Source organism: Myotis yumanensis, unplaced genomic scaffold (genome assembly GCF_028538775.1).
Source record: "Myotis yumanensis isolate MYYU_CA2020_CCGP unplaced genomic scaffold, mMyoYum1.0.hap1 SCAF_12, whole genome shotgun sequence".
NCBI lineage: Eukaryota > Metazoa > Chordata > Mammalia > Chiroptera > Vespertilionidae > Myotis > Myotis yumanensis.
In genome coordinates, this window is record NW_027223763.1 from 3,624,751 (window position 1) to 3,649,316 (window position 24,566).

The 24,566-nt window shown below is 56.7% G+C and overlaps 2 protein-coding genes across 3 annotated transcripts in view; both read right to left on the minus strand.

The window, feature by feature from the left end:
- NUP214 (nucleoporin 214) overlaps nt 1-3,241 on the minus strand; it is a 78,923-nt gene extending 75,682 nt beyond the window's left edge. For both annotated transcript variants that reach the window (XM_070430429.1, XM_070430428.1), the window contains exons 1-2: nt 3,085-3,241; nt 976-1,171 (exon numbers count right to left, since the gene is read on the minus strand). In XM_070430429.1, coding sequence (XP_070286530.1) covers nt 976-1,171; nt 3,085-3,129 — 241 coding nt within the window. In that variant the 5' untranslated portion in view covers nt 3,130-3,241. The remainder of the gene's footprint in view (nt 1-975; nt 1,172-3,084) is intronic.
- Nucleotides 3,242-4,246: 1,005 nt separating this feature from the next.
- Nucleotides 4,247-24,566, minus strand: AIF1L (allograft inflammatory factor 1 like). The gene is made up of 6 exons (XM_070430431.1): nt 24,430-24,566; nt 24,173-24,234; nt 13,982-14,048; nt 11,889-11,930; nt 9,422-9,584; nt 4,247-7,009 (listed from the first exon to the last, which is right to left on the minus strand). The coding sequence occupies exons 1-6, from the start codon at nt 24,458-24,460 to the stop codon at nt 6,922-6,924; spliced, it is 453 nt and encodes a 150-aa protein (XP_070286532.1). The 5' UTR covers nt 24,461-24,566; the 3' UTR covers nt 4,247-6,921.

The window sequence follows — 24,566 nt, forward strand, 5'->3', positions numbered from 1 at the left end:
TGTATGTTACTGACTAGGTCAGTGGTCTATTACAAAAGAATGTAACTCAGGAACAGCCAGATGGGAGAGCGACATAGGCAAGGTCGATGGGAAGGTGTGGAGCTCCATGCCCTCCCCAGGCTTGCAGTTCTCCCTGCATCTCCGCATGGTCACCAACTCAGAAACTCTCCAAACCATCCTCCTGGGTTTTTAAGAGGGTTTCATGACATCGGCAGGATATCAAATCACCGGCCGCTGGTGATTAATTCACCCTGGTCAGGGAAGGGGATAGCGGGAGGGGGACATACCAAAAGTTCCAGACCTCTAATCACAAGGTTGGTTTAAATGGCAACCAACCCCCATCCTTAGGTGCTTTCCAAAATTATGTCACTAACATAACAAAACTCCCCCCAACCCCCCAACACTTAGGAAATTCCAGGAGCTGTGGAACCTGGGAGCCAGAAATTGTGGAGGAAGACCAAATACATACACACACACACACACACATACACACGTGTGTGTGTGTGTATATATATATATACATATATATACATATACATATTTTTTAACTTTTTAAAAAATGTTATTTCTTGTAAGTCACAATATTGCCAACCTGTACCCATACTTTTGCAACAATGCTCTAAATTGTACACATTTCCACTTGTTTGGAGGTTACTGTTGTGCCAACTAAAAAGCCACGCAGCAAACCTTCTCCAAGAGAGCCAGAAGCCCGCTTCAGCTGAGCAAAAACAAACGCAGGGCAGAATGGTAAGTTCTTCTCGACTCAGCTCAGAGGAACAACTCATCAAGAGAGAAAAACAAAGGACCAAAGAGAACCGGACAGGCTTCCAACATTAACCTAGAACTTATTCTTGGGCTCAACCTGAGGACTAACAGCAGTTTTCATTTTAATATTAGAATGGTTCTTGGGAAGGAAACTATATTAGTACTTCACTACACTCCTCCCCACTATGCAACACAAAGCAAATGACTTACCTATCTTATTGGGATCATCTCCAGGTTTATTTTGAATAAGAAGATTTTTAGTAGGAAAAATGTGCAACCCACTGGCTCCACCAGCAAAGACCAGGCCATACTTGTTGGACACGGCAAGCAGACTTGAGCGTTCCCTGGGCAACTCCTCAGGGGAGTCAAATATCCTCACCTTCTTCAGGGCTCTAAACTGAAAATCCTGTTGGGAGACATCAAAACAAGATCAATTCAGGGAAAATGGGAAATTAAATCAAGTCTGTCACATCCAGTAGACTCGATCCCAGTAAAACAAAAATACATGTTACACCAAGGCCAAGGACTGTGTGGCTTAGTCATTTTCAAGGTACCATATTGTGGTACTTGGCACAGTGTTTATTAATATTTATTCAATGAAATAAAATTTATTATGTTTTTTAAAATTGATTTTAGAGAGAGAAAGGGAGAGAGAGAAACATTGATTAGTTGCCTCCCCTATGTGCCCTGATTGGGGATCAAACCCACAACCGTTTGGTGTATGGATAGTGCCAACGAAATAAATTTTAAAAAATCCTTTCATGAAGCCTTCCTTGACTAATCCAGCTCACACTAAACGTTTCCTTTTCTGAATTTCTAGCTTATTTATTGTCTTAACCTCCACACAAGCTGTGTCATTATCTATTATTGTTTACAATCTGGTCCTATTTTGTAGTATGTATTGACTCCTGACCCAGAGTAGTGCTGAATAAACTGTTAAATACTGAAAGCATCACCTGACTACACTGTAAGCTGGACTATCCAGTGCAGTACCCAACAAACATATAAGGAAATAATGGCCACAGAAAGGTAACCAAATCCCAAGAATGATTTACCTGGATCAAGTGCTAAACCAAATGCCGCCACCAAAAAAAAAAACACACCCAAAGGACATGCATGGTCAATCTCGGTGCTCAAGACCTACAATCACAAGTCCACACCTTTAACACAGGCTCTGAGGCCAGGCATGGCTTGACCCATCCACTATGGAGCCTTACCCCACAACACTGCCTCCCTGACACCAGGACGCCATCACCCCTGCCACCTCCAGCCCCCACCCAGGTCAAGTTTTCACTTCCTCCCATTTTCATGCTCCTTAGAACGGCAGGGCCTGGGAGGCTCCCCCAAACTCCTGTCAATGCCCGACTCGCCTAGTCTCCGGTGAATTGACCTATATGCATTCAAAGACAATTTCCGGTGTGCACCACTTCTTTTTTAAAAAAATATATTTTTATTGCTTTCTTGGCAAAAAGAGCTCCACAAATTTACCAGTCGCTATGTTAAGCTGTACTATACTCGTGAAAGGTTTTCTTTTCCTTCCATTCTAAACTTATCTTTAAGTTGAGGTTTTGGTGAAGAAAAGAATGCGAATTTTCCCTTTTGCTTACATTTTCAAACGTGTTAAGAGTCAAAGACAGCCTTTCTCAGCCTTCATTTTTGTACACTGAGGGTTTCAAACGCCTACAACCTTCCTGCGACTTCCTCCCTCTCCGGTGCTGATAGCCATCACTGGGGTCACCTGCCCTTCTCTGTAGTTTTCTGACCCGGGCACGTTTCCGGGTCCAAAACAGCCCTTCTATTCCCATTAACTGAAGTGCTTCGTCAGACCGGGGCCGAGCCCTGGCTCTGCGCTGGGCGAGCCCGGACCACCTTCCGGAAGTCGTCCCGTGAGAGTGGACAGGAGAGCGTGCTAAGAAAATGTACAACCACCGCCTAGATTTCAACCTCCTTGTCAAATGCGACCGTGGGAAAGTCACTTCCCAGACTTGGACTTGCTCCTCCATGTTAACAACTATTCCGAAGGGTGGCTGTACGATCAACTCAGTGCGTAGCGCACAGTGAACGCTCAATAAACAGCTTATTATCACGGCTCCGACCGCCAAATGTAAGTAGCTGGAGTAACACGAGACCAGCCCGGGAAGACCAGCCTTGTGGGGTAAGGCTCCATCCTAGCGCCCAAGACAGGCAGGTGAAAACTCTGGACGCGGCAAATATTCAAGCAGGAGGCGGGGTAGCCGGCACCCGCGCTTCGCCGTTCAGCCGGGCTCCCAGGCAACGCCGGGACTAAGGAAGGGAGGGAGGCCGTGGCCAGTCTCTGACCTTCATCTCCCGCTCAGGGATCATAGCATCCATCTCGTCTCCCATCGCGCCGCCCTCAGGTGGTCGAAGCAACCGCCGCTGCCCCGCGCGGCCTTCCCCTCACAGCCCAGGCCGCTCCGAGGCCAACTTCCTACGCTCCGGGCTAGCGGCGCGCGGCGGCCTCCGCACTTCCGGCGCGCTTGGATGGCGTCACGCGTTCCCGTCCAGGGAGACTGAGGGACTGTCTGAACTCTCGCGCTCTCCCGGCCGCCCCCTCCCATTGGCTGGCTCGAGCAGTAGGGGGCGGAGCCCTGGGGCCCTCGCGCCTGCGCCCGGGAGCGTTCAGGTGCCGCCCCCGCCTTCGCAGCCGGGGCGGGGCGTGTTGGTTTCTGTGTTTGGACGGCGCACGTCTGAACTTTCTACGCTCAGGATTCAGTGGAAACCCCCAGTAACACTTGGCTGAAAGTGGTTATTCATGGTTCTCGAGTCAAGGAAGTTAGAAACTTGACCAATATTCACAGGGCCGCTCTTGAGAGGGGCTTCGGAGGGGGATGTGTGTGAAAGAAAAGACGTTCAGAAAGTGGATGGGGCAGGGCCTCCCCTCGGGAGACTTAGGAGGTTAAAGAGCACCAACCATCAGCTTTGTTTGCTCCTTTCCAGGTAATGGCTGACGAAGCAAAAGCCTGGAAGCCGCAAAACACCTTAGGTGTGTTATTTAATCTTCAAGACACCCTAGTCACCCGTCCGCCGTTGCATTTAATTGATGCGGTAACTGGAAGCACAGAGAAGGTGGAATTACCCAGTGCCCCAGAGTCAGAGCGCGGTGGAGGCGGGATTAGAGTCCAGTTCCTCCGGATATGCTAATCGACGACAATTCCGTGGACATTTCTGTAGTGGATTTATGTGAAAAATGCTCTAGGACAGAGATTCTTGGTGTGTGTGTGTGTGCGCGTGTATTGGAGGGGAGGGGACAAATTGCGGATCTGCTCCAAGCCAGTTCTCATTTGTAAGACAAGGATGATGACAAAGAGAATCTGTCTCCTTAGGTTGTTAGGCGAGGAAGTCCTGTGTTTAGCAGAGCCTGGTACACAAGACACACTCATCCAGTTACTCTATTCGCTAGCTCTTCAGAATTCATTGAGCCCTGGAACCCATCCCCAGGACACACCAATCGAGACATGGGTAAGTTTGTCTGTTTTATTTCCAGTCTGTAGAGATGATCTCCAACACCATACACACTCCCACGCACGCCGCACACACATTGCATCCACCTGAACTTGCCTGGCACACCTTCCTTTCGAGTCGCGGGGATAAAGCCACACTTGGCAGTCCCCACGTTTCTGGTTCCATTAGTTAGATTTGGTCTTTCAGAGAGAAGACAGCTGGAGATCTAAGAAGCTGAGCCCTTGGTCAGAGCAGAGTGCAGGAGCCAATAGCCACAACCTGAAATACATGCAGACTCCCCCCAACCCCCGCTCCAGGGGCCATTCTTGAGCCCTTCTTCCTCCCGGTGCTGCCCTTCCCAGAGCTGCGGACACATCCCTCGCTCTCCTCCCTTGAGGAGTCTTGCCTGTGGTCTTGTAAACTGGGGGGCCTATTGAAAGAAGCCTGGTTGGCTCTGCCCTGCTCTCTGAGTGAGGATCAGGTACGCTAACTATGGTGGGTAGTCCAGGAAAGCTCTACCTTGCTCAAAGGCATCCAGTCCCAGAGAGGAGGGGTAGAAGGGAGGGGTGGGGATAGGCAGCTGCTTATCTAATGATCTTGGGGGGAGGGGAGCCAAGACAGGGAAGGGGGTGGGGTGAGATTTTACATTTACAGGGAGAACTGTTTTTGCTGGGTTTAAACTTCAACTAGGCCTGTGCATTTGAGCAGCTCCTTAGCCTGAAGCTCAGCCAGCCACGGCCGAATAATCTGCTGCTGAACTGGTTGAGACCAACCAGTGAACCTGGCCTAGCTATTTCCCATCCCCTGCCAGCTCCACGCCCTCATGGTGCTGGAAGGGCAGCTCCTTGGGCCCTTGATGATAGGTCACCGAGGAGCCCCAGGAACCCACGCTGGCTCCAGCTCCAGCAGCACCTTGCCGCTTCAGGTTGGGCAGAGGCTTCTCCAAGACTCTTGCCTAGTCTTGGGCCCAGCTTGGCTCCCCCAGGATTGGAGTGCAGTCACCCCAGAGCCCCCTTTTTCCTAACATCCATCTCACTTTTCCCTGTCTGGGTCTGACATCCCCACTAGACTCTAAATATGCGTCTATTTCACTACTGGGTTCTTAGCTCTTGGCCCATAGCAGATGCTTAATAAATACATTCAATGGGTGAGTGCATCTAAGTCCTGAGCGGGCAGAGTAAGGGACTCCAGAGCACAGGTGGGGCCAAGGCTGAGTTTCCTGCTCAGGCAGCATGGGGCCGAGTGTGACACCCACATGTGTGCGTTCTGAGAAGCAGCTTAGCTGAAAAGCTCTAGCGAGTGCGGAATTACAGAGGCAGACCTGGCCCTTACCCAAACCCTGGTGCTGACTCAGAGGCACTGGGAAGGGGAGTCCTGGCCCGGGGTCTTCCCAGTGCAGACCTAGGAGCAGCGAGGCAGCCCAGAGCAGCGAGGAAGCATGGGCGGGCATCTGAACACCTGGACTCCAGTCCAAGCTCTTCCGTCTCCTGCTGAACCCCTGACCTCGGGCAAGGCACTTAACCCCTGTGGGCCACCACAGTTTCCTCACCTGTGACACGGGAGGACGGGCTCAGCTAACCTACAGGGGCTGCAAAACCATGTGAGTCCATAATAGAGGACACAGGAGACCCCAGTCCAGTGCCCAAGCTCGAGGTTTGGGGCGATCTGGAAAGGGTGAGGTGAGTTGCAGAGACAGTGGACACAGCACATGTCAGCACAAAGGGGAGACTTAAAGCTTATAGTAGGTGGTCAATAAATACCTGTTGCATGACTGAGTACAGTGACGTAAGGTGGGAGGCGAATGGGGAAGCACAGTCATTTCCAAGCGGACTGGGATCGGAGAGGCAACCTCCCGTTTCTCAGGTCTTGGTTGGCTTAGCCAAGTTGTGCTCTGTTTGCCACAAGCATTTTATTCTGCATTTTCCTGGCCTGTTGCCCTCAGCATCCTCCCTACAAAGTAGGACGAGACTGAGACGACCCCCTTCCCAAGGCCCCTGGCCTCCCCTCTCTTTCCAAAGCCCTTTACTGCCCAGCAAGGGACGGGACTCCCTCTGAGCTGCCTGAAAAGGGTGGCCGGGGGGCAAGGCTGGAGGATTTCTTCCGGAACCTTCTTGAAGGGCTCAAATTGCTTGCTTCCTCCTTCTGCCAGCTCACTGAGGATGAGAAGAAGCCTGGCCTGAGGGGGGCGTCACCTGGGTGGTAGGACAGTGAGTGGCCACATCCTGGACCCCTGAGAGCACTGGAACCTGTGTCTGAGGAATTCCCTAGCGAGGCCCTGCAGCCTTGTTCCTACTCCAGGGTCTCCTGAAGCTGGTCTGAGGTCCTCACCGGGGCTAGGCCAGCAAGCCGGGGCTAAGAGCAGAGGCTTCTGGGAAGGATGGCTCCAAGCGCGGGGATCACAGGCTTCCAGCCCCCTGCCTTGGCCTCGCCCTCTCCCGTTTTTGGTTTGATGTCAGCCCTTCTGCATGCATGGGGGTGGGGAGGAGGGTGAAAGGAGAGAGGGAGGGGCCCCAGATCCCCTTCAAGGCAGATAATTTGCGCTTTACAAAGAGATCACTGATTCCGAAGATGAAAAAAACAAACATGCCCAATGACCAAAAAAACCCCAAATAAGACAAAACATGAGTCCAGAGAGCAGCGAGATAAAGGGGGGAGGAACGGGCAGGGAAGGCAGGGGCAGGTCCCGGCGGGTCCTCAGGGCAGGCTGGCAATGTCTCTCTCTGGAGGGGGGCCACCCGGCTGGGGGCTGCTCTCTTTGGCTTTTCCTTCAAACATCATGACTCTGGTTTGGAGATGGAGAAAAAAGAAAACAACAGGATTAGGACCCTCCCGTCCAGGGACAGCTCCTCCAGCCTTCCCTGGCGGGTCCTCAGCAGAGCGCCCTCCAGTCATCTCGCAGCGGGGTCTTCTCCGAAGCCCAGGACGCCAGCTACGTGGGAGGGGCTCCCAGTCCCACTTTACACAGGAGACAACTGAGGGGCAGAGTGGCCATGTGACTCCTCAGAGCCACACAGGCAGTCCGAGCAGGACAAGACTCGGGATCCCTGACTTCTAGGCCATGCACCTTCCCCTAACGACACTGCCTGGAGGAGGCGGAGCTAGGCTGGGCCACAGCTTTGCTCAAAACCTCTTCTGATCTTCAAAAACCTCCCACTGCTCTGAGAGGAAAGTCTGGCGAGTTGAGGGTAGGGATTCATGGTGTAGTCTCTGGGGGGAAACAGCTGGATTTGAGCCCCAACCTACGACTTCCCAGCTGGGGACTCCAGCGAGGCACTGGACCCCGCTGATGCTCGTGTTTCCACCTGGAAGGGAGGGTGAGGGTGCCCAAGTGCTTCCCTCCTGGAGCTGGTCCAGGCATCAGTCATTCCCTGGTTGGGCTCTTCCCGTCCCCCCGGCTTTAAATCCCACCCAAAGGGCCACCGTCCACAAACAGCTTGTCTTGAGCTCCAGATCTGCACCGCCAGCTCCCGCCTCCGCCTCTCCCCTTGGCTGTCTGAAGGGCACTTCCCTTGAACACATCAAAACCTGAGCTCTGATTCCCCCCTCCCCGGCCTGTTCTTCCTGCCGAGCACACAGCACAGTCGCTCACTCAGTTACTCAGACCCCAGACTTTAGACTCCTCGGACTCCCCGTTTTCCTCTACACCCCACTTCTGGGCAAGGAAGCAGTGCTTCCGGCTCTCCCTCCAAAATCACTGCGCAGGCCAACAGCCCCTGCCCCCCTGCACTGCACCTCTCCAAGCGAGCACTGCACCCCTCACCTGCAGAGGCCTCCCTGCCGCAGCCAGAGGGGCCTTTTAAAGTCAGCCCCTAGCTGAGAGCACTCCAGTGGCCTCCCTCCACCGTAGGACAAAATGCTCAGTCTGACTGAGGCCTACAAGGCCCCATGTCCCCCGGCCCCTGCCCACCTCTGCAGACTTATCCTCCACTCAGTGTCCTGACTAATGGCCCAGACACCCTGGCCTCCGTGCTGTCCCTTGAAAACAAGAGCACATTCTGCCTCAGGGCCTTTGCACGTGCCATATCCTCTGCCTGGAAAGCTTCCCCCAGATCTTCACATGGCTCTTCTCTTCCCATCTCCCTCACTCAGGGCTCTGGTCAATGTCGCCTTCTCAGTGAGGTCCTTCCTACCCCCATCGCATCGTCTCCATTCCTCTTCCCACTTTGTGATTTTTGGACGACACCATTACAACCTGGTGTTTTTATTTGTCTCCTGCCATTAGAATGTAAGCTCCAGGAGGAGGCCAGCAACTCGTGTGTCCCCAGCACCTAGAATAATTCCTTGCATACAGTTGGTACTCAGTAAATATTTGCTGAATTAACAAATGGTAAGTCTAAAGTGTCAAGTGCCTGACACAGTAAATGTGCACGAAATCTTCGACGTCCTTTTACTATCGTTACTGATCGCTACCCCCGCCCCCTCCAGGGCCATCTGACCCTGGTGCTTTTCCCAGCACACCTCCGGCCCCGCCCCACCCACACGAAAAGCTCTGACCAGCTCCAACTATGGGCTCAGGAGCCGGTTACTCAGCCTCCTGGACCCTCAATTTCCCCGTTTTTAAAATGAGACAAGTCTATTTGACATTTGAAAAAAAAAAAGTTAATCTTATTTGATGAAAGCCAAGAGGTCCTTTTCAGCTCCAATACCACGAGACTCTGCAGGGAATTTCTCTGCAGCTCCTCGTGGGGGAGAACCTGCGTACAGAGTGTGACTTTAGTCACCACGGGTCTAGGTGCCATCAGCCAGGTACCGGGCTAGACTCAGGTGTGTTCTCTCATGAATCCTCAGGACAACGCTTCACGGAAGATATTTATTACATCTCTATCTTACAGATGAGTAGCATGCCAACTCTACCGCCCGCTAGAGCGGTGTTTAACTCTAGATTGTGCTCACACCACCACCTGGGTGGGAGAGCCACTTACAAACGAGAAAACCGAGGTTCAGAAAGTTTTGCCAGTAGCTTTGTCATCGTCATTGCCACTGTCATCACAGCTGCCACTAAGTGACGATTCTACCCGGCCTCTGCTACAGGCTAATGTCACCTGCACGGTACACGCCAGTGTGATATTCGACAGGTAAGGAAGGCAGGTTCAGAGAAATGAAAAGCCTTGCCCGGCGGCCACACGGGCCAGGGGCCTCTCCACACACAGTGACCGGGCCTTCAGAGACCCCGGGAGAGGCGGGAGGTACTCACAGCTTGAGGACGGCCGACCGTTTCCCCAGCATCATGTTCACAAAGTCTCGGTAGGAGATGGTGTGGCTGACCCCACCTGTCACCTCCGAGATCATCTTCCTTATCTCCAGGTGGGTCTTGGGGACCCCAAGCTTCTCCATCATCCTCTTTAAAGACATCAGGTCTGCGGGAGGAAAAGCAGGCCCATGAGGGGGAGGCAGGCAAGTCCATGGCCTTGCTGCTCTAGTGACCTATCACTCCCTGCCCGTATCCTTCGGAGGCCATGTAGACTAGCGGTTAGGGACATGCGCTTCTAGTGTCACAGAGACTTGGGTTGGAATCCAGCTCTGCGTTTTCTGGCTGTGGGACCCGGGGGAAGCTACTTAACCTCGCATAACCCTCACTCCCATCGGTGGTCAAATGGGTTGATGGGCCCGGCCAGCGTGGCTCAGTGGTTGAGCATCAACCTATGAACCAGGAGGTCACAGTTCGATTCCCAGTCAGGGCACATGCCCAGGTTGTGGGCCCGATCCCCACTGAGGGGCGTGCAGGAAGCAGCCAATCAATGATTCTCTCTCATCAGTGATGTTTCTATCTCTCTCTCCCTCTCCTTTCATCTCTGAAATCAATAAAAATATATTAAAAAATAAAACGGGTTGATGGGACCATTGGGAGGGATGATGCGCGAGAAGCACCCGGCAGGAGGCAGGCGCACAGTGATGAGCAGCTGTTCTTTCCTGTGATCTCAGCTGCTCCCCGCGGGTAGGGGGAGCCCTGGGCCTGCTGCCCAGGGAGCCAGGAGGCCACTGCCCAGCGAGGTGGGGTCAGGGACCTGGCCTGATCCCAGGCATCGACATCATCTCCCGGGGGTCAGGGGACAGCTTCTCCCCTCTGCCACTCCCACCCTGCAGTCTAGGGCACCACTTAGGCCAGAAGGGAGAGGGTCCAAAAATACCCTGCAGAGCAGGAAAAGCAACAAAAGAACAAAATTCAAGAAAAACAAGGGAGGCACCAGAAAATCACTACGCCCCGAGGAGTCCTGCCTCTGACCACCCGGCTCCCAAGATCTGAGGCAATTTCCTTCGGATTGTTCCGTGAACAATGGTCAGCAAAGGATGGCGGGAGAGGGGGTGCGGCAGGCAGGTTTTAGGGCCGGCCGTGAAGCCAGCTCACCCGAGAGGCAGGGCAGGCAGGACCGGTGCCAGACCCCTAGGTGCCAGGATGTCCAGGGCATTTCAAAGAAAGCTGGGCAGCCTCTGCAGGAAGGAGTGAAAGGGCTCCCGCAGATGCTGGCCAGACTCGAAGCTGGCAAGAACTTTCTGGAAGGCCGTTTGGCGGGATGCTTCAAAAACCTCTGACCCGGGATGTCTAATTCCTGAGATTTACTCTTAAGAAATAATGTGGACAAAGATTCACATACAAAGATGGATTATCAATGACACTAGGGCGTTGGCCGAATGAATTACAGTCCATCCCCACAATGGAATATTATGCAGCCACTAATTATATTTCAAAGGAAAAGTAAATCATATGTCAAAATACTCACAATATGTTACTTTTCAAAAAAAGGAGGTTCTAAAAACGCTATAAAACCACTTGTGATGAGAACAGAGCGTGGAAGGATATGAACCGCGCAGAGCAGTTATTTCTGGGAGGTGGGCTGTGGGTGAGTGACGTCTACTTGTTTTTGTGCTTTGCTGGGCTTTCCAGAATTTTTTCTGATGAAAATGTTTTAACTTGATAAATTTTTTTTTTCTGAAGAGGAAAAAGAATAAAAATATCCGAAAGGGGGAAGAAAGAGAGAAGACAGAGGAGTAGGAACGCAGCAACACGAGCTCAGGGTGAACCAGAGGAGGGATGAGGACCCGGGCCCGCCACCTAACAACCACGTGCCCTGAGCAAGTCGTTTCGTCCCTCTGAGCCTCAGTTTCCTCAGCTGTGAAATGGGATGATTGTCATTCTGCTACTGGTGAAGGTCAAGACATGGTCTTGAATGTAAGTGCCAGGGGACAGACGTTGGTCACCCGCAGCGTCTGGATGGCAGGATAGGATGAGGGTGTGTTGGAGGAGGGACCCAGTGTACACGAGGCACTTTGTCAACAGCAGGACAGTGAACAGATGGGAGGAGAGGCTTGGGGACCAAGGAAACCCCAGCCCCCTAGGCCAGGGCGTCAAAAGCTTGAGCACCTCCAGCCCCCGCTGGGGCGGCACTCTCTATGCTGGGTCCCCTGGGGTGGGAGGCCGAGGCGTGGGCAGGAGCGGGTCGGGAGGGAAACAGTGGGAAGAGAAGTTTGGGGCGATGGATCCAGGGTAAGGCAGTCGGGCTCCACCATGGCTCAGCTGGTCCCGCCCATTGGGAGGGTTCGGTGTGTGCCCCTCACGCTCCTGACACCTCACACATCAGGTGAGTCTGTGCAGCTCTCTGGACCGTCACACCGTCCACCCACCAAGCACCCTGGTCCCCCAACACTCTCACGGCCTCACTCACCAATCTCGCCTTCATTGTTCAGGTCAAACTCCATGTACTTCTCTGGAAATCACAGAGCAAACACCGGCATTAGCTTGGAAGAAGGGTGGCCCCGCGGGTCCCAGTGACTCCCCTGTGGGCAACTGGCCAGGTCCTTGGGGAGCCCACCCCTAACTCCTCATCCGAGTGGGGGTCTCAAACCAGTCCCATCATCTCAGCTGAAAAAAGAGCTCGTCCTGCCTGCACTGCTCTCCTGTGGGCCACGGAGAAAGGCGTGAGGGGTCCCTCTGACCTCTCCCACGCGGGACAGCTGTTTCCCTCCGGGTCCCAGCATTGACGCTGGCTGCATCCATCGGCCTCAGTGACTACAATAGATTCTGCTCCAGGAGAGGCAGATTGGCGGGCAGCCAGGTGTGGGCACCACCGTAAGGAGTCCCTGTGGTTCGGGACCTTTTGGTCGCGGGCAACACCGAGAAGCCAATGCTCTTCCCGGAGGAGTGCCCGTGGGCCTGCCCTCCCCACAAAGCTCACCTACAGACTGAGCCAAACGTCCCGATCCAGGGGTCCCGGGAACCCCCAGTAGCGAGAGAATGACGTGGACACCTTGGCATCTCTGTCGGGGGCGGTGTGTGCAAGCAAGCCCTGTGGCCGCGGGCAGCCCACCCGGCCCAGGAGAGCAGGGCCCTCGGGGCGCCTCCGCAGGGAGCAGCCAGCGCCAAGAGCCGAGGTCCTCCCAGGGGCCTCGAGGACCCGGACCTTCAGGAGCCTCTCAGGCTGCCTTGCCCTCCATCCCCTCGCTCCACCCACTGGCCTGCTGAGCCTGGCCCCCCACCTGCTCCCACTGGGCTTGCCACCCTCTGCCTGGCACATCCCTCCCAGGTAGACACAGGGCTCCTCCTCAGGCCTCAGGGCTCCCAGCCTTTCTAATTGGGCACCCCCCCACACCCCCCCAGCACCTGCTACCCAGACACCTGTCCCTTTCCCAGGGCCACCTGTGAAGAGTGACCCCATCGGTGACTAGAGAGGGGAAGGGCTGCTCCTCCCTTGCCAGGCCCTCCTAGGGATGATTGGCAGGGGTAGGGCGACAGGGCAGGGGTGGGGATACCTTTGTTCTAGTTCTTATATTTTTTTAGTGTAAAAAGCACCATCGCATAATGGTTAAGAGCAGGGGTTTTGGAATGAGATCAATGTAGGTTCGAGCCCCAACTCCGCCCAAGGGGAGCTGTGCGAGCCCAGGCAAATGACCCCACCTCTCTGAGCTGACTTTCTCTAAGTTAAAGACGGCATCACCTCCCTCCTGGCCGAGGGGGATGATTCAGGGCGTTCACAACACAGCAGGGGAAGCGCTTAGCCAATGGTGTCCTGCCCGGACAACCGCAGCGTGGGCAGTTTGGGGAGACCGGGCAGGTTCTCTGCTGGGAGCAGGGAGGTGGCCCGCAGTGCCACAACTCTGGGGGGATGCGGCCTCGAGGATGCTCGCGTGGTCCTCCAGGGCGCCCGAGTGCACCCCCCGCAGGAAAGGTGGGCCCGCCTGCTCCTTATGTGCAGGGCTCCTCTCCTTTCTCGAGCCGCTGGCCCGGAACCAAGCGCCCGCGGCCGGAACAGAGGGACCTTTATGCCGCCCCCTCCCCGCGTGCGCGCTGGCTCCCAGGCCCTGTTTTCTTTTCATCCCGTGCTGCTGGGATTCAATGGGCAGAAACTCTGCCCCCTGGCCCACTGCGCAGACACAAGCGTCCATTCTCCACAGGGGCTGCCGATGCTCCCCGCTGGAGGGGAGAGCTGGAGGGGGAGAGGCCAGGGCTGCTACAAAGACCTGATTGTGTGCTGGGGCCCAGGAGCGCGCAGGGCCTGGGCAGCGGTGGCAGGAGCCAACCTGAGCCTGCGGGGCAGCTGTGGGGAGAGGGGCAGGGGCAGACTGAGGCCCACAGGAGAGGGGTGAAGGGGCCAGGGGGGCTTGGAGGCCATGGAGGGGCCTGCTCCCTCTCACTGGGCACCCTGTTCTGCAGCCCACCAGGAATAGGGGCGTTTTGGAGGAAACGGGTGCAGCCTGGCCCTTTGGGGGCAAGGAATCCTCTGGATGGGGGCCGGGGGGTGGGGCAGCCAGCCCTGCTCACCTTTGAAGGCTGAGAGCTTTTCTGGCAGGTCCTCTTCATCGCTGTATTTCTGGTCACAGAGAAACTCCTACAGAGGCGAGAGGGCAGAGCTGAGCAAGCGGGCAGCAGGCAGGACTGGCCCGCAGGAGGCCCAGTGCCCCGGCCTCCTCTCCTGCCAGGTCAGACGTGCGAGTCCAGCCCCCGCGGAGGAAGTGGGCTCAGAAGCTGGGCAGGGCCTGGAGGGTCTGCTCCAGAAGATGGAACACCTTCAATCACACGGGATCATCGGTGTAGGGACCTGCCTCCCCCAGGGCACCCCGCTCTGGGGTCCCGGAAGCAATGAGCCCAAAGACAAGCCGCCTGGTTCCGCAGTAACTGCTTAGGTATGTGACCCTAGCGCACGAATTCCTCTCTGGTTTTCCAGTGCTTTCTCTCCGAGGGGTATAATCATCGCAGCTACTTCTGGAGTTTGCATGAGAATCCAAGGGGAGTGCATGTGTGACTCCTGGCGCACAGCGAGTGCTCCATAAGCAGCTGTCGTGTTATTCGGCTCGGCTCCAGCCAGAACGTGACTGTGCGTTGCCTGGGAGGTCACTTCCCCTTCTCCTCTGTGCCCTCACCTATAAAACAGGCCCACCTTCCCTCCGATGCTGGGAGAGATTCAAATGAGTCCTTTCAGAACCAGATAGGGAGGGTCAGGGCCACCAATAAGAGCCCCAGAATGAAGCGGCTACCCGCATGCTCTCTCTGGATCCGCCAGTGGACCCAACAGTTTCCCATTTTACAGATGAGAAAACTGAGGCTCACACAGCGGAGCTTCAGTTCAGCACCATCTCATTCAAAGTCTATATCCTTGACCTCGACCCTTAAAGATGGGCAGATGGCAGGCATTCATCTGGCTTTAAAACAAAAGCTACCTATTCGTCAGCACCTGCTCAACCAGCACAGGGCGTCGCTACTAATCTTCAAACCGCCCTAGAACCTGCGTGCAGATGGGGAAGCAAAGGGTGTATGCCCACCCTAGCACAGGACTCCGCAAATGCCCTCTCTTCTCTGGACCGCACTTTTCTCATTACTGAGCCGACTGGACATGGGCATCACTCCTCATTCATTCATTGACTCACTCATTCAACAGCTTTGGAGGGACCGCAGTGTGCACTGCTGTGTGCCAGGCAGCAAGGGAGCAGGTGAGACCAAGGCAAGTAAGACAGAGCTCTTATCCTAAGGTTACAGGGAGCATTCACAGTGGTAGTCAATGGCATCTGTCAATCACTCAATCTGTTTCTAAATTCCTGCTGCTACTTCCCACTAAGCTGTGCCTGTACTTACACATCTCCTAGGACAGGGAGCTCACTACCTTCCCAGCCTGTCGTGTAACCCCCTAGAGCAGTGGTTCTCAACCTGTGGGTCGCGACCCCTTTGGGGGTCGAACGACCCTTTCACAGGGTCGCCTAAGACCATCGGGAAACACATATATAATTACATATTGTTTTTGTGATTAATCACTATGTTTTAATTATGTTCAATTTGTCACAATGAAATTGGGGGTCACCACAACACGAGGAACTATTAAAGGGTCGCGGCGTTAGGAAGGTTGAGAACCGCTGTCCTAGAGGCTTAAAGTAGAACAAGAGAATGACAAAAAGCCGAACGGGTGAGAAAGCACTCCGGGTTCGGGTCTCAGTCCCCTCCTTACCCACCTCTTCAGGCACCTGTCCCTCCTCGGGGATGACCACGCTGGTCCGGCCGTGCTCGCTACGCAACGGGTGTGACTTAGTTTGAGGCAGAACCTGACCCGTTCCAGGGCCCAAGTGTCTGCATGTGAACCCAGACCCTCTGACAGAGAAGGAGAAACATGCCAACAGGACCCCCCTCGCTGTGCTCCCCATTGGATCCCCTAGGACGCTGGTTTTACAGGTAAGAACAGGAGGACCCCAGAGCTCGGATAATACGTCTCAAGTCCGGGCACTGAGGAAACGCAGGTTGGTTTGGAACCTGTGCGCACCAGACGCCAGGACCTGTGCCCCAGCAGCCTGGTGGAGGGCGGCCCCGGGGCCTGGCTTGGGGCCTCGTGACCATGCACGGCACACAGCCCCGCCCGCACTGAGCTGGAGCTGGAACCTTCAACCTTCTCCTGCTGCCGGGGAGGCTGGCGTCCTCCGCTGGCTCTGTCCAGGACTCCCTTCCCCTTGGCTGCCTCTCAGAGCTCTTTCCACCTCGAACCAAAAGTAGGACAATTCACTCTTGTCTGTGACCCCGAGCAAACCAGGCACCCCCGGGGTCACAGACCCCAAACCTGTCCAGCGGAGGGACGAGTGGGAGTGGTTCCCAGACTTTGGGGTGATGCGTAAGGAAGACCTACCACGGAAGGAACAGGGACACCTTCGGGCGGGCGGCGGGAAGCACCTGGGGCTCTCCCAGCTCCCACGTTCTGGTCGACCAGAAACCCTGCACCGGCCGGAGCCGTTAGGAATGTGTCCTGACCACCTCTAGGAATCCAGGCAGACGGGGCTCAAGGCGTAGGGCACGGGCTTGGGTGTTGGAGGCAAATCACAGAGATGAACATGGAACAACCAGGCAGTGACCGAGAGCAAGGATAGGAGTGCGGCGGGAACCCCGGTGTGCGATGACGACTCCCCTTGGCTCGATTGGCCCAGCCTGGCCCGGCCAACTTGCTCCCACTGTGACTTTGCTCTACTGGGCCCCCTGCCTGGCCCCTCATCTCCACGCTTCTTTTTCTTAATATATTTTTATTGATTTCAGAGAGGAAGGGAGAGGGAGAGAGAGATAGAAACATCAATGATGAGAGAGAATCATTGATTGGCTGCCTCCTGCCTCCAGTAAGGGATCAAGCCCGCAACCTGGGCATGTGTCCTGACCAGGAATCAAACCGTGCCCTCCTGGTTCATAGGTCGATGCTCAACCACAGCCACCCTTGCCGGGCAACTCCACATTTCTACATGACTTTCTCCCTCGCCTCCTTCAAGCCTTTGCTCAACTGTCACCTTCTGAATGAGGCCGGCCCCGTCCACCCCACTGCAGCCCCTGCCTCCACTTCCAACCGCCTTACCTTCTATTCCATGGGATGAATCTCCTCCTAACACAATGTAATTGCTTATTAAAGGTATTGTCCATCGTCTGTCTCCCCCTGTGAGAAGGTAGGTTCCGCATAGTAGGTGCTCAATAAATATTTGCAGGATGAGTGACCGAATCGAGACTCAGAGAGGATAAATAACGAGCTCAAAGCAGCACAGCTAGCGAGTGGCCAAGCTGGGCTTAAAGTCCACAGAGGAGGCACGTGGGCTCCCTGCCTGCATGGAGCAGGAAAGGTGAGTGACCTGAGGAAGTGGGTGTTGGGAGGATGATGGGAGGAGGCCGGCCCTCGGCCACAAGTTCTAGAAGCACCTGTTTATTGTCTTGCGCCTCCCAGGTACTTAGCACCCAGCACGTAGTAGGCCCTTAATAAACATCTGTTGAATGAATGGAGAAGCCTGCCATTTAGCCAGAATGACTTTTTCCTCTCTCACCCGAAATGGCAGGGTGGGTGGGTAGCGGGGGCGGGGGGGGGGGGGGGGGGACGGGGACGAGTGACTCAATGATTAGAATCACATTTTTTCTTAGAGCCAAAAGTAACAAATGCTTGAGCCACAGAGTGACCAGGGGTGGGAAAAGCAACTAACCCATTGGTGGGTGGGTAGGCAGCCCTTGCTGGCCCTGGGCCTGGGCAGCTGTGTGGACTTGCCTTTGGCAGGGGCTGGGGAAGGCAGGCGACAGGAGCAGGAACAGGAGCGCCACTGGCTGGGCTGCCAGCTCCCACCCCACCTCCAAGCTCCGGAGTCGTGGTTCCTGCTTATGCGCAGCCCACAGCTTCCTCCCCTTCAGGTGGTCTGCCCCCACATCCTTGCCCATCCTCTGGGCCCACCCATGCCCAGTGGGCAGGCACCCCATCTGTGCAGAGTCCAGGACCCCTGGCTGCCCTGACTCTGGGTCCCCAGGCAGAGGAGACAGAGAGAGGTCAGCCCCCTTTGGAAGAAAAGCAAAAGCCGAAACCCAGAGAGGGCACGCTGGAGCCAGACGCCTGGGTGTAAACCACTTAGCGGCTGTGTGAAAAGTACTTCGCTGGTCTGTGCCTCAGTTTCCTCATCTGTAGGAAGGATGCAAACATCTCACGGGCTTGTTCTGAGAAGGACAGTATGTGAGGAAATGCCTGTGAATTTCCTAACAGCGCCTGGCACCTGTAAGTGCTAAATCAGTGTTTGCGGTTGCCTGTCATCTTCTGTTATTTCTATCTACACGATCCACTGACAATCTCAGCTCATCGTCCAGACCATGTGGCCCAGTAAAAAGAGCAGAAGCAAGCGTCCTTCCCCGACGTAGGCTGCTCACGATGTCCCTTTCCCCTCTCGCGGCCTCCCTACTTGACAGATGGGACCACTGAGGCCCAGGGAGGTTGCTCAACCTGCTCCAGATGACAACATTTCAATAGTTCATGGACTATCTCCCTTCACCATCCAGCTCCCTCCCTGCCCTGAACACGGAGAAGGTGGCCTGACCACAGGTTTCTGAGCAAAGAAAGCCAATACCAGGAGTTACCTTTCCTCCTGGGCAGCTGCAGAAGGAGGTTATTCCAGAGCCAGGGGCCCACCCGGTAACCCTCAGGGGACAGGGTGTGGGGGAGTGTTTACGCTCCCCCCACCCCCTCTCCCACTCCAGCCCACTGTGCCCAGTGACTCGCCTTTCCAGCTGCAGGAACTGCTATCAGGCCTTCAGGAATGAGGGGCTCTGAAAGTGATCGTAGCTAAGCAGAGGGGCAGGCGCAGAGGCCTGGTGGCCTGGGCAGTCCCTGGCAAAGAGCCAGGAAAAGCAAGCAGGCAGGAGCCTGGGGTCGGAAACAGGAAGCTGTGAGCTGAGCAGTCACTCCCCAAGCTGGGGTGTCCAAGGCAAGGCCCCGGATGGTGACAGAACCATTAAAACATCCATCACAGAATGTGGAGCATCCAGCTGGTCCTCTTTGTTCAGTATCTGGGGAAACTGAGGCCTCAGACGGGAAAGGTCTCGCCTAGAGCCACACGGTCGGAAGCCTCACATAAACTCTGAGTGCAGGGCGTGTGGGGTGACAGGGCGGGAAGGGAAGTTGAATCAGGGTGCCGGGGTTCAAATCCCAGATCCAGCACTTCCTAGCTCTGTAGCCCTGGGCAACTTGCTTTCCCACTCTGGGCCTCGGTTTCCTCATCTGTGAAATGGGATCATAATAACAGCATCTCCTCATTGGCTTGGATGAAATGATCTAACCGCATAGACCCTTACGAAGGGTTAGCAATTACCATTATGCGTTTGGATCACCCAGAGAGGTAACTGTGAGCAGGGCAAGGGCAGAGAAGTGACCCAGCCCCAACTCCCTGTCCCACACTGTGCCACAAAGTCCCACTGGTGAGTCTGGGGATGGCCATCCCTCCTCAAGGGCAAGCTCTACTTTGGACACCTGGCTGACCTAGCAGTGACAGTCCATCCACACGGGGCAGAGCGCGCCTATCTCCAGTCCACGGGACAGTGCCTGCAGCCACACCTGCCACTGCTGCTCCCTTGAGCACATCAAATCTCCCCCGCCTACGGGAGTCCCATCCCAGTGCTCATGCCGGGAGGGGCTGTTTCCCAAACCAGCAGAGGCTGGCAGCCCGGATCCCTGCCACCTGCCTGATTCCCCCAGACTTAACTCTCTTTCTGGGCTGGTACCTCTAGCACCTGCTCCCGGCTGCTTGCTCCCGGCCCTCCAGGCTCGTCTTTACGTATTAGCTGTAGCAGAATTTTGGGACGGGCGGATATCACCATCTTGGAGGCCATCCAAGGGGCTGGCGGCTGAAACCCTGGGCGAAAACCCCGAGCCCAGGCGGTACTATACCAGGTTGTCAGGCCTATGACGCAGTGCACAGGTTCTTAAAGGGCCAGGACCAGGCCACAAATGCCCAGCCTGGTGCCTGGCACGTAGACGGAGCCTGTAACATGCACCCGCAAAGGACAGCAGGCTCACATTCCCCACAGCAGCTCCGGGGCCTCATCCGGACGCTGTGTCCTCGCCAACAGATGGGGCGGCTGAAGAAAAACACCCCATCGACTACACCAGTAAAGCAGACCCTGCAGAAATTCCATCGCTCGCTTCCTGTGACATGGCCACACTGAGGTCGCCACTGGCTGGACCTGTGGGGACACTGAATCCTCGGAGGCTCACGTGTCTGCTTATCACCACCTCCTTTATAATATATTAAGGAAGAGCAAGAGAGACGGGTGCCCAATGATGCCAGCTGGGCACATTCACCTGGGCAGGGACACAGTGGCACTGCCAGTACACAGGAAAAGACACACCTGCGTAGTGCCTGGGTCAGGTCACAGAGGTCCCCCACTGCCCGGGAGGAGCTGGGGACAGATACCCCTCTGGGCAGAGATACACAGCCTGTCGCGCCCAGCTCTTCCCAGCACAGATGGCACGTGGGTCCTGAAATAGCCACGAGGCACATAAATGCTACAGGGAACGCTGAGTGCCCTTCATTCGACCCAGGAGGGCTGGGAGGGCGGGACAGCAGCCAGAGATCTTTATCCAGGTAAGCAAGAGAGGCCTGTGTCACAGCTAGGCCATGGCCACCTGGTGGACAGGGGCCAGGCCAGGCCGGGGCATGGGCGGGGTCTGAAGTCAGACTCCTGACTCTCACTTCCTCCTGGCTGGAGGGCCTCGGGCAGGTGACTTCACCTGACAGCCTCTGTTTCCTCATCTCTGAAATGGGCGGCCTGGTTAGCCATGTCCCGTGGCCATGTTTACACGTTCTCGTGGTGCGTGTTTCTGATCCAACGTTCCTTTGACAGGAGTCAGTGAGATGATGCAGGTCAAGCGCCACGCCCACCTCCTGTTATTTGGGTAAAGATCCTGGCCTCCGGCCGGCCGGCTCCAGCTGCAGCCTCCCTACCCCCATGGCCTGCAGGATCCTCCCTACCCCCGACCCGCTCCGAGGTCCCAAGAATAAGGGCACCCACCCGCCCTACCACTTCTCTCTGTCCCTGTGCAAAGCTGGAGAGAATGTGTTCTGTTGCCATATAAGGTTGGGCCTGTGGCCTGGGGTCACCTGCCATGCCATCAGGGCTCAGAGAATGTCAGCTATGTGGGGGGAGTAGGAGGTGTGCGCCTGGCCTGCCTGCTCCACAGTGCAGAGAATGCACACACACACACACACACACGCACACACACACACGCACAGAGGTGGGGGCGGGCATGCACACAGGAGTCCCAATCCAGCGTGGAGACGGAGAGCACAGGCTGGGTGCAAGTGCGGCTGTTTAAACCCAGGCAACTGACTCCACCTCCTCCGAGTCTTGTTTTCTATACCATGGGATCCACACTCACAGGGTCAGAGCGAGCCATCAACGAGATGATGCCCCAAGCGCGCCTGGCACACTGCCTGGCACACGCCAAGGGCTCAGAAAATGATAGCAGAAGCTACAGTGAGACCCAAAGAGCACATTTCCCTCCAGATCGGCCAGGACCTCCGGCCCACCCAAGTCTATTTTCGCTCCTGAATCCCTTATAATAACAACAGCTAAGACTGAGCTGCCCTGCCGCCCTCTGGAAGCTGGCCCACCCTGGGGAGTGGGGGGAGAAAAGCCCCCAAAGGAACTGGGACGTTGACCCTAGACGCCCCCAGAGTTGCCAGCCCGCTAGGCTCTGCCCCAGCAGCAGCCACAGAGGTGCCCGAGCTCACGCAGTGGGCACGAAGCCCTGCCCTTCACAGCCTCCAGCTTCCACAATGTCGCTGGGCAGCGGCTCAGTCCAGCCCCTTCCCCCCCCGCCCCACTCCAGTGGGGCAGTGAAGCTGAACCCCAAAGGAAGGCCAGTGGCTGCCCACATGGTTCCTTCTAGAGCTTGTCCACTCCAGGGAGCCTCCACTATGGCCATGGCCATGGGTGAAACGGACTCAGACCCTCAGAGTGACTCCCTCAGAGTCTGCAAAGAGCTTCATCCGCTCGCCTCCACTGATTGTTGGGACTCGGAGCAGGGCAGGGACCACTGCTCCCATTTCAGGCGGGCAAGATGAAGGCCCTTCCAGACCAAGGCTGCGCGGCCAGCAGGGGCAGACCTCAGCCTTGGTGTCCACGCCCTGCACCTTTAAGCCCTAAACAAACCAACGATAACAATCATGACAGCAGCCAGCTCTCCTTATGTGCTTTACGTAGATTATATCGCTGAGAAATCACAACAACCGACTACCATTATCTCAGATGCCTGGTTCAAGGTCAGAGCGCCAACGACACCCTTCCCCTCCTCTCCCCTCCCCTTCACGACTCTAACCCTTGGCGGGGCCACCTCCACCCACTGCGGTGGGAAGCAGCTCAAGTTTCGGGTTTGGTCCTGGAGCCTCCTTCCTCCAGGGGCCCAGAGCCCGCGCCCCAGCAGCCTGGCTCACACAGTGGCCTCCGCATAGCATCTGGGCAGGGAAAGGATACGAGACTGCAAGCTCTGCCCCTGGCTTCTGGGTGGCGGTGGCCTTATGCTTGCCCTCTCTGGGCACTGGGGTCCCAAGCGGGGTAGACACAGCTTCCTGCTCACCCTCTCCAGTCCAGCCCCCCTTTCTGAGCCAACCCAGTCATCCTCCCAAAACAACCCTGTAGCCTCCCCACAGTCTGCCCCCTCCGAGGGCGGGGTTGGCACGGAAAGTCCCATACTCTCAGCTCCTCCGGCTTGTCCAACTGCAGTCACCTCTCCCCATCCCCAGCTGTCTCTGGCTCAGGGTCCTGCGGGCTATGGGTGGATTCGGCCAGCTTGGAACCCGCCCGGCCCAGTGGCCCAGGGGGCTGTATGAGGTCAGGGTTCCAGGCGCCTGTCCAGAGCGCAAGCAAAGCCAAGGCCTGCGGGCTGCAGACTGAACTGGGAGGGGGCCCAGCAGCCTAGACCCCTGAGATCCCAGCCAGGCATCCAGGCTCCCGTTCACTGTGCTCAAGATGACAGCAACAGGCAGGGTAGGGCTGGCAATGAGGGACCCTGGGGTTCCCAGAGTCCTCCCCGAAATCCCTACAGCCAGTGGGAGGAAATCAGACAGGCTGCCTAGTTCTAGATAATCCAAGAAAACCAAAGAGGGAGTCCAGACTGCAAGCCCCCGCCACCCCACTGAAATACTGCAGCCATGCAGTGCCTGGCCCCACCCCACAGCCTCCCCCAGGACCCTGCTGACCCCACCAGCTTCCCACTTTGGGACTCAGAGCTGGGCTGGGACCCTGGGTGCTCAGCACCCGACCCCCACCCCGAGGAAGCCAGCAGGGGGGATGCCCAGCCCCGTTTCAGTGGGCATGCCTCCACAGAGTTAGGAAGGAACTCGGAGACATCTTCCTCAGGGAATAATTCTAGCACCATCCACGGAGGTCTTCCCCCGGGCTGGTGCTGCACCAAGCACACTGCAGGCCTTCCCTGGCTGACCCCAGGGCAACTCGGTGGAGACGCAGAGCTGGCTACGCAGCCTCTGCTCTGGCCAATCCCGCAGGCTCTGACACTTTTCCTATCTTCTAGGATCTACCCCTCACTACACGCTCACTACACCGATGGTTCTGGGGCTCCCACTGTGCACCTGGCAAGGCGGGGTGGTTTTCTTTATAGAAACCCACCAGGACGGCCAGAAAAGCACGGAGGCTCTGAGGGAGCCTTCGCTACACGTGGGAGTGGGAAAGAGTTGCGAGGGTGGGCGTGAGGGCAGGTAGGAGCCCAGCATTGTCTATGGTGGAGAGGGCACTGGCCTGCCAGCCTGGAGCCCGGGCAGCTAACAGCAGCCTGGCCCACACTTGCTGGGCAGCCGCCTGGCCCCTCTGAGCCTCTCTAACCTGCGGCGGTCCCAGGTGGGCTTGGGGGGCGCGTTGGAGGCTGGTATCGAAGCTCCCAGCCTGGCCCCACCTCCTACTCTAAGAGTAACAACTTGCAACCCGAGACGCCAGGTCCAGAGCGAGTGGAGGGGGTGAGGGGGAACCTACCTGGAGGCACAGGGGCCGGGGAGGAGGGAGGAAATTGGGGGGAGCCCGGCCGGGGGCGGGGGGGGGGGGAGGAAGGAGGGCACAGCCTCGCAGCTGGAGATGGGCCCCGCGGGGCGCTGGGAGCTTTGGGGGACCAGCGGCGCGCGGCTCGGGCGACCCGCAAGCTACCGGGGCGGCGGGGCTAGAAAAGCGAAGGCGGCGGCCCGCACTCACCCGGTTGATCTCGGCCAGCCGCCGCTCCTGCCGGGCTTTGAGCATGCCGAACGCCTTCCCTCCTGCGGGAGACAAAGAGGCGGCGGGAAGCGGGGGTCTCCCGGCCCGCGCCCCCTTCCTGCGCGCGGCAGCCCGCGGCCCGCGGTGCGCACAGGTGGCGGCGGGCGGGCGGGGGCACAACGTGCGCGGCCGGGAGACCCGGGACAGCGCGCCGGGCGGGGCGGGCGGGGTGCGGGAGAGCGGGGAGCGGCGCCTACCTTGAAACCTGTTGCTGGGCGCGACCGACATGGTGAGCACCGGGCTCCCGCCGGCTTGGGGCTTCGCGGCCGCGGCGAGGAACGCGCAGGAGGGACTGGCGCCCGGTCCGAGCTCCCGCGGCGTGTGGCGGCGGCAC

Coding starts and splice junctions, on each gene's coding strand:
- AIF1L (XM_070430431.1), bottom strand. CDS start 24,460: ATGTCGGTCGCGCCCAGCAACAGGTTTCAAG. Junction 14,049..24,172: donor GGCTGGCCGAGATCAACCGG/GTGAGTGCGGGC, acceptor TCGCCTCTGTAG/GAGTTTCTCTGTGACCAGAA. Junction 11,931..13,981: donor AAAGCTCTCAGCCTTCAAAG/GTGAGCAGGGCT, acceptor TGTGATTTCCAG/AGAAGTACATGGAGTTTGAC.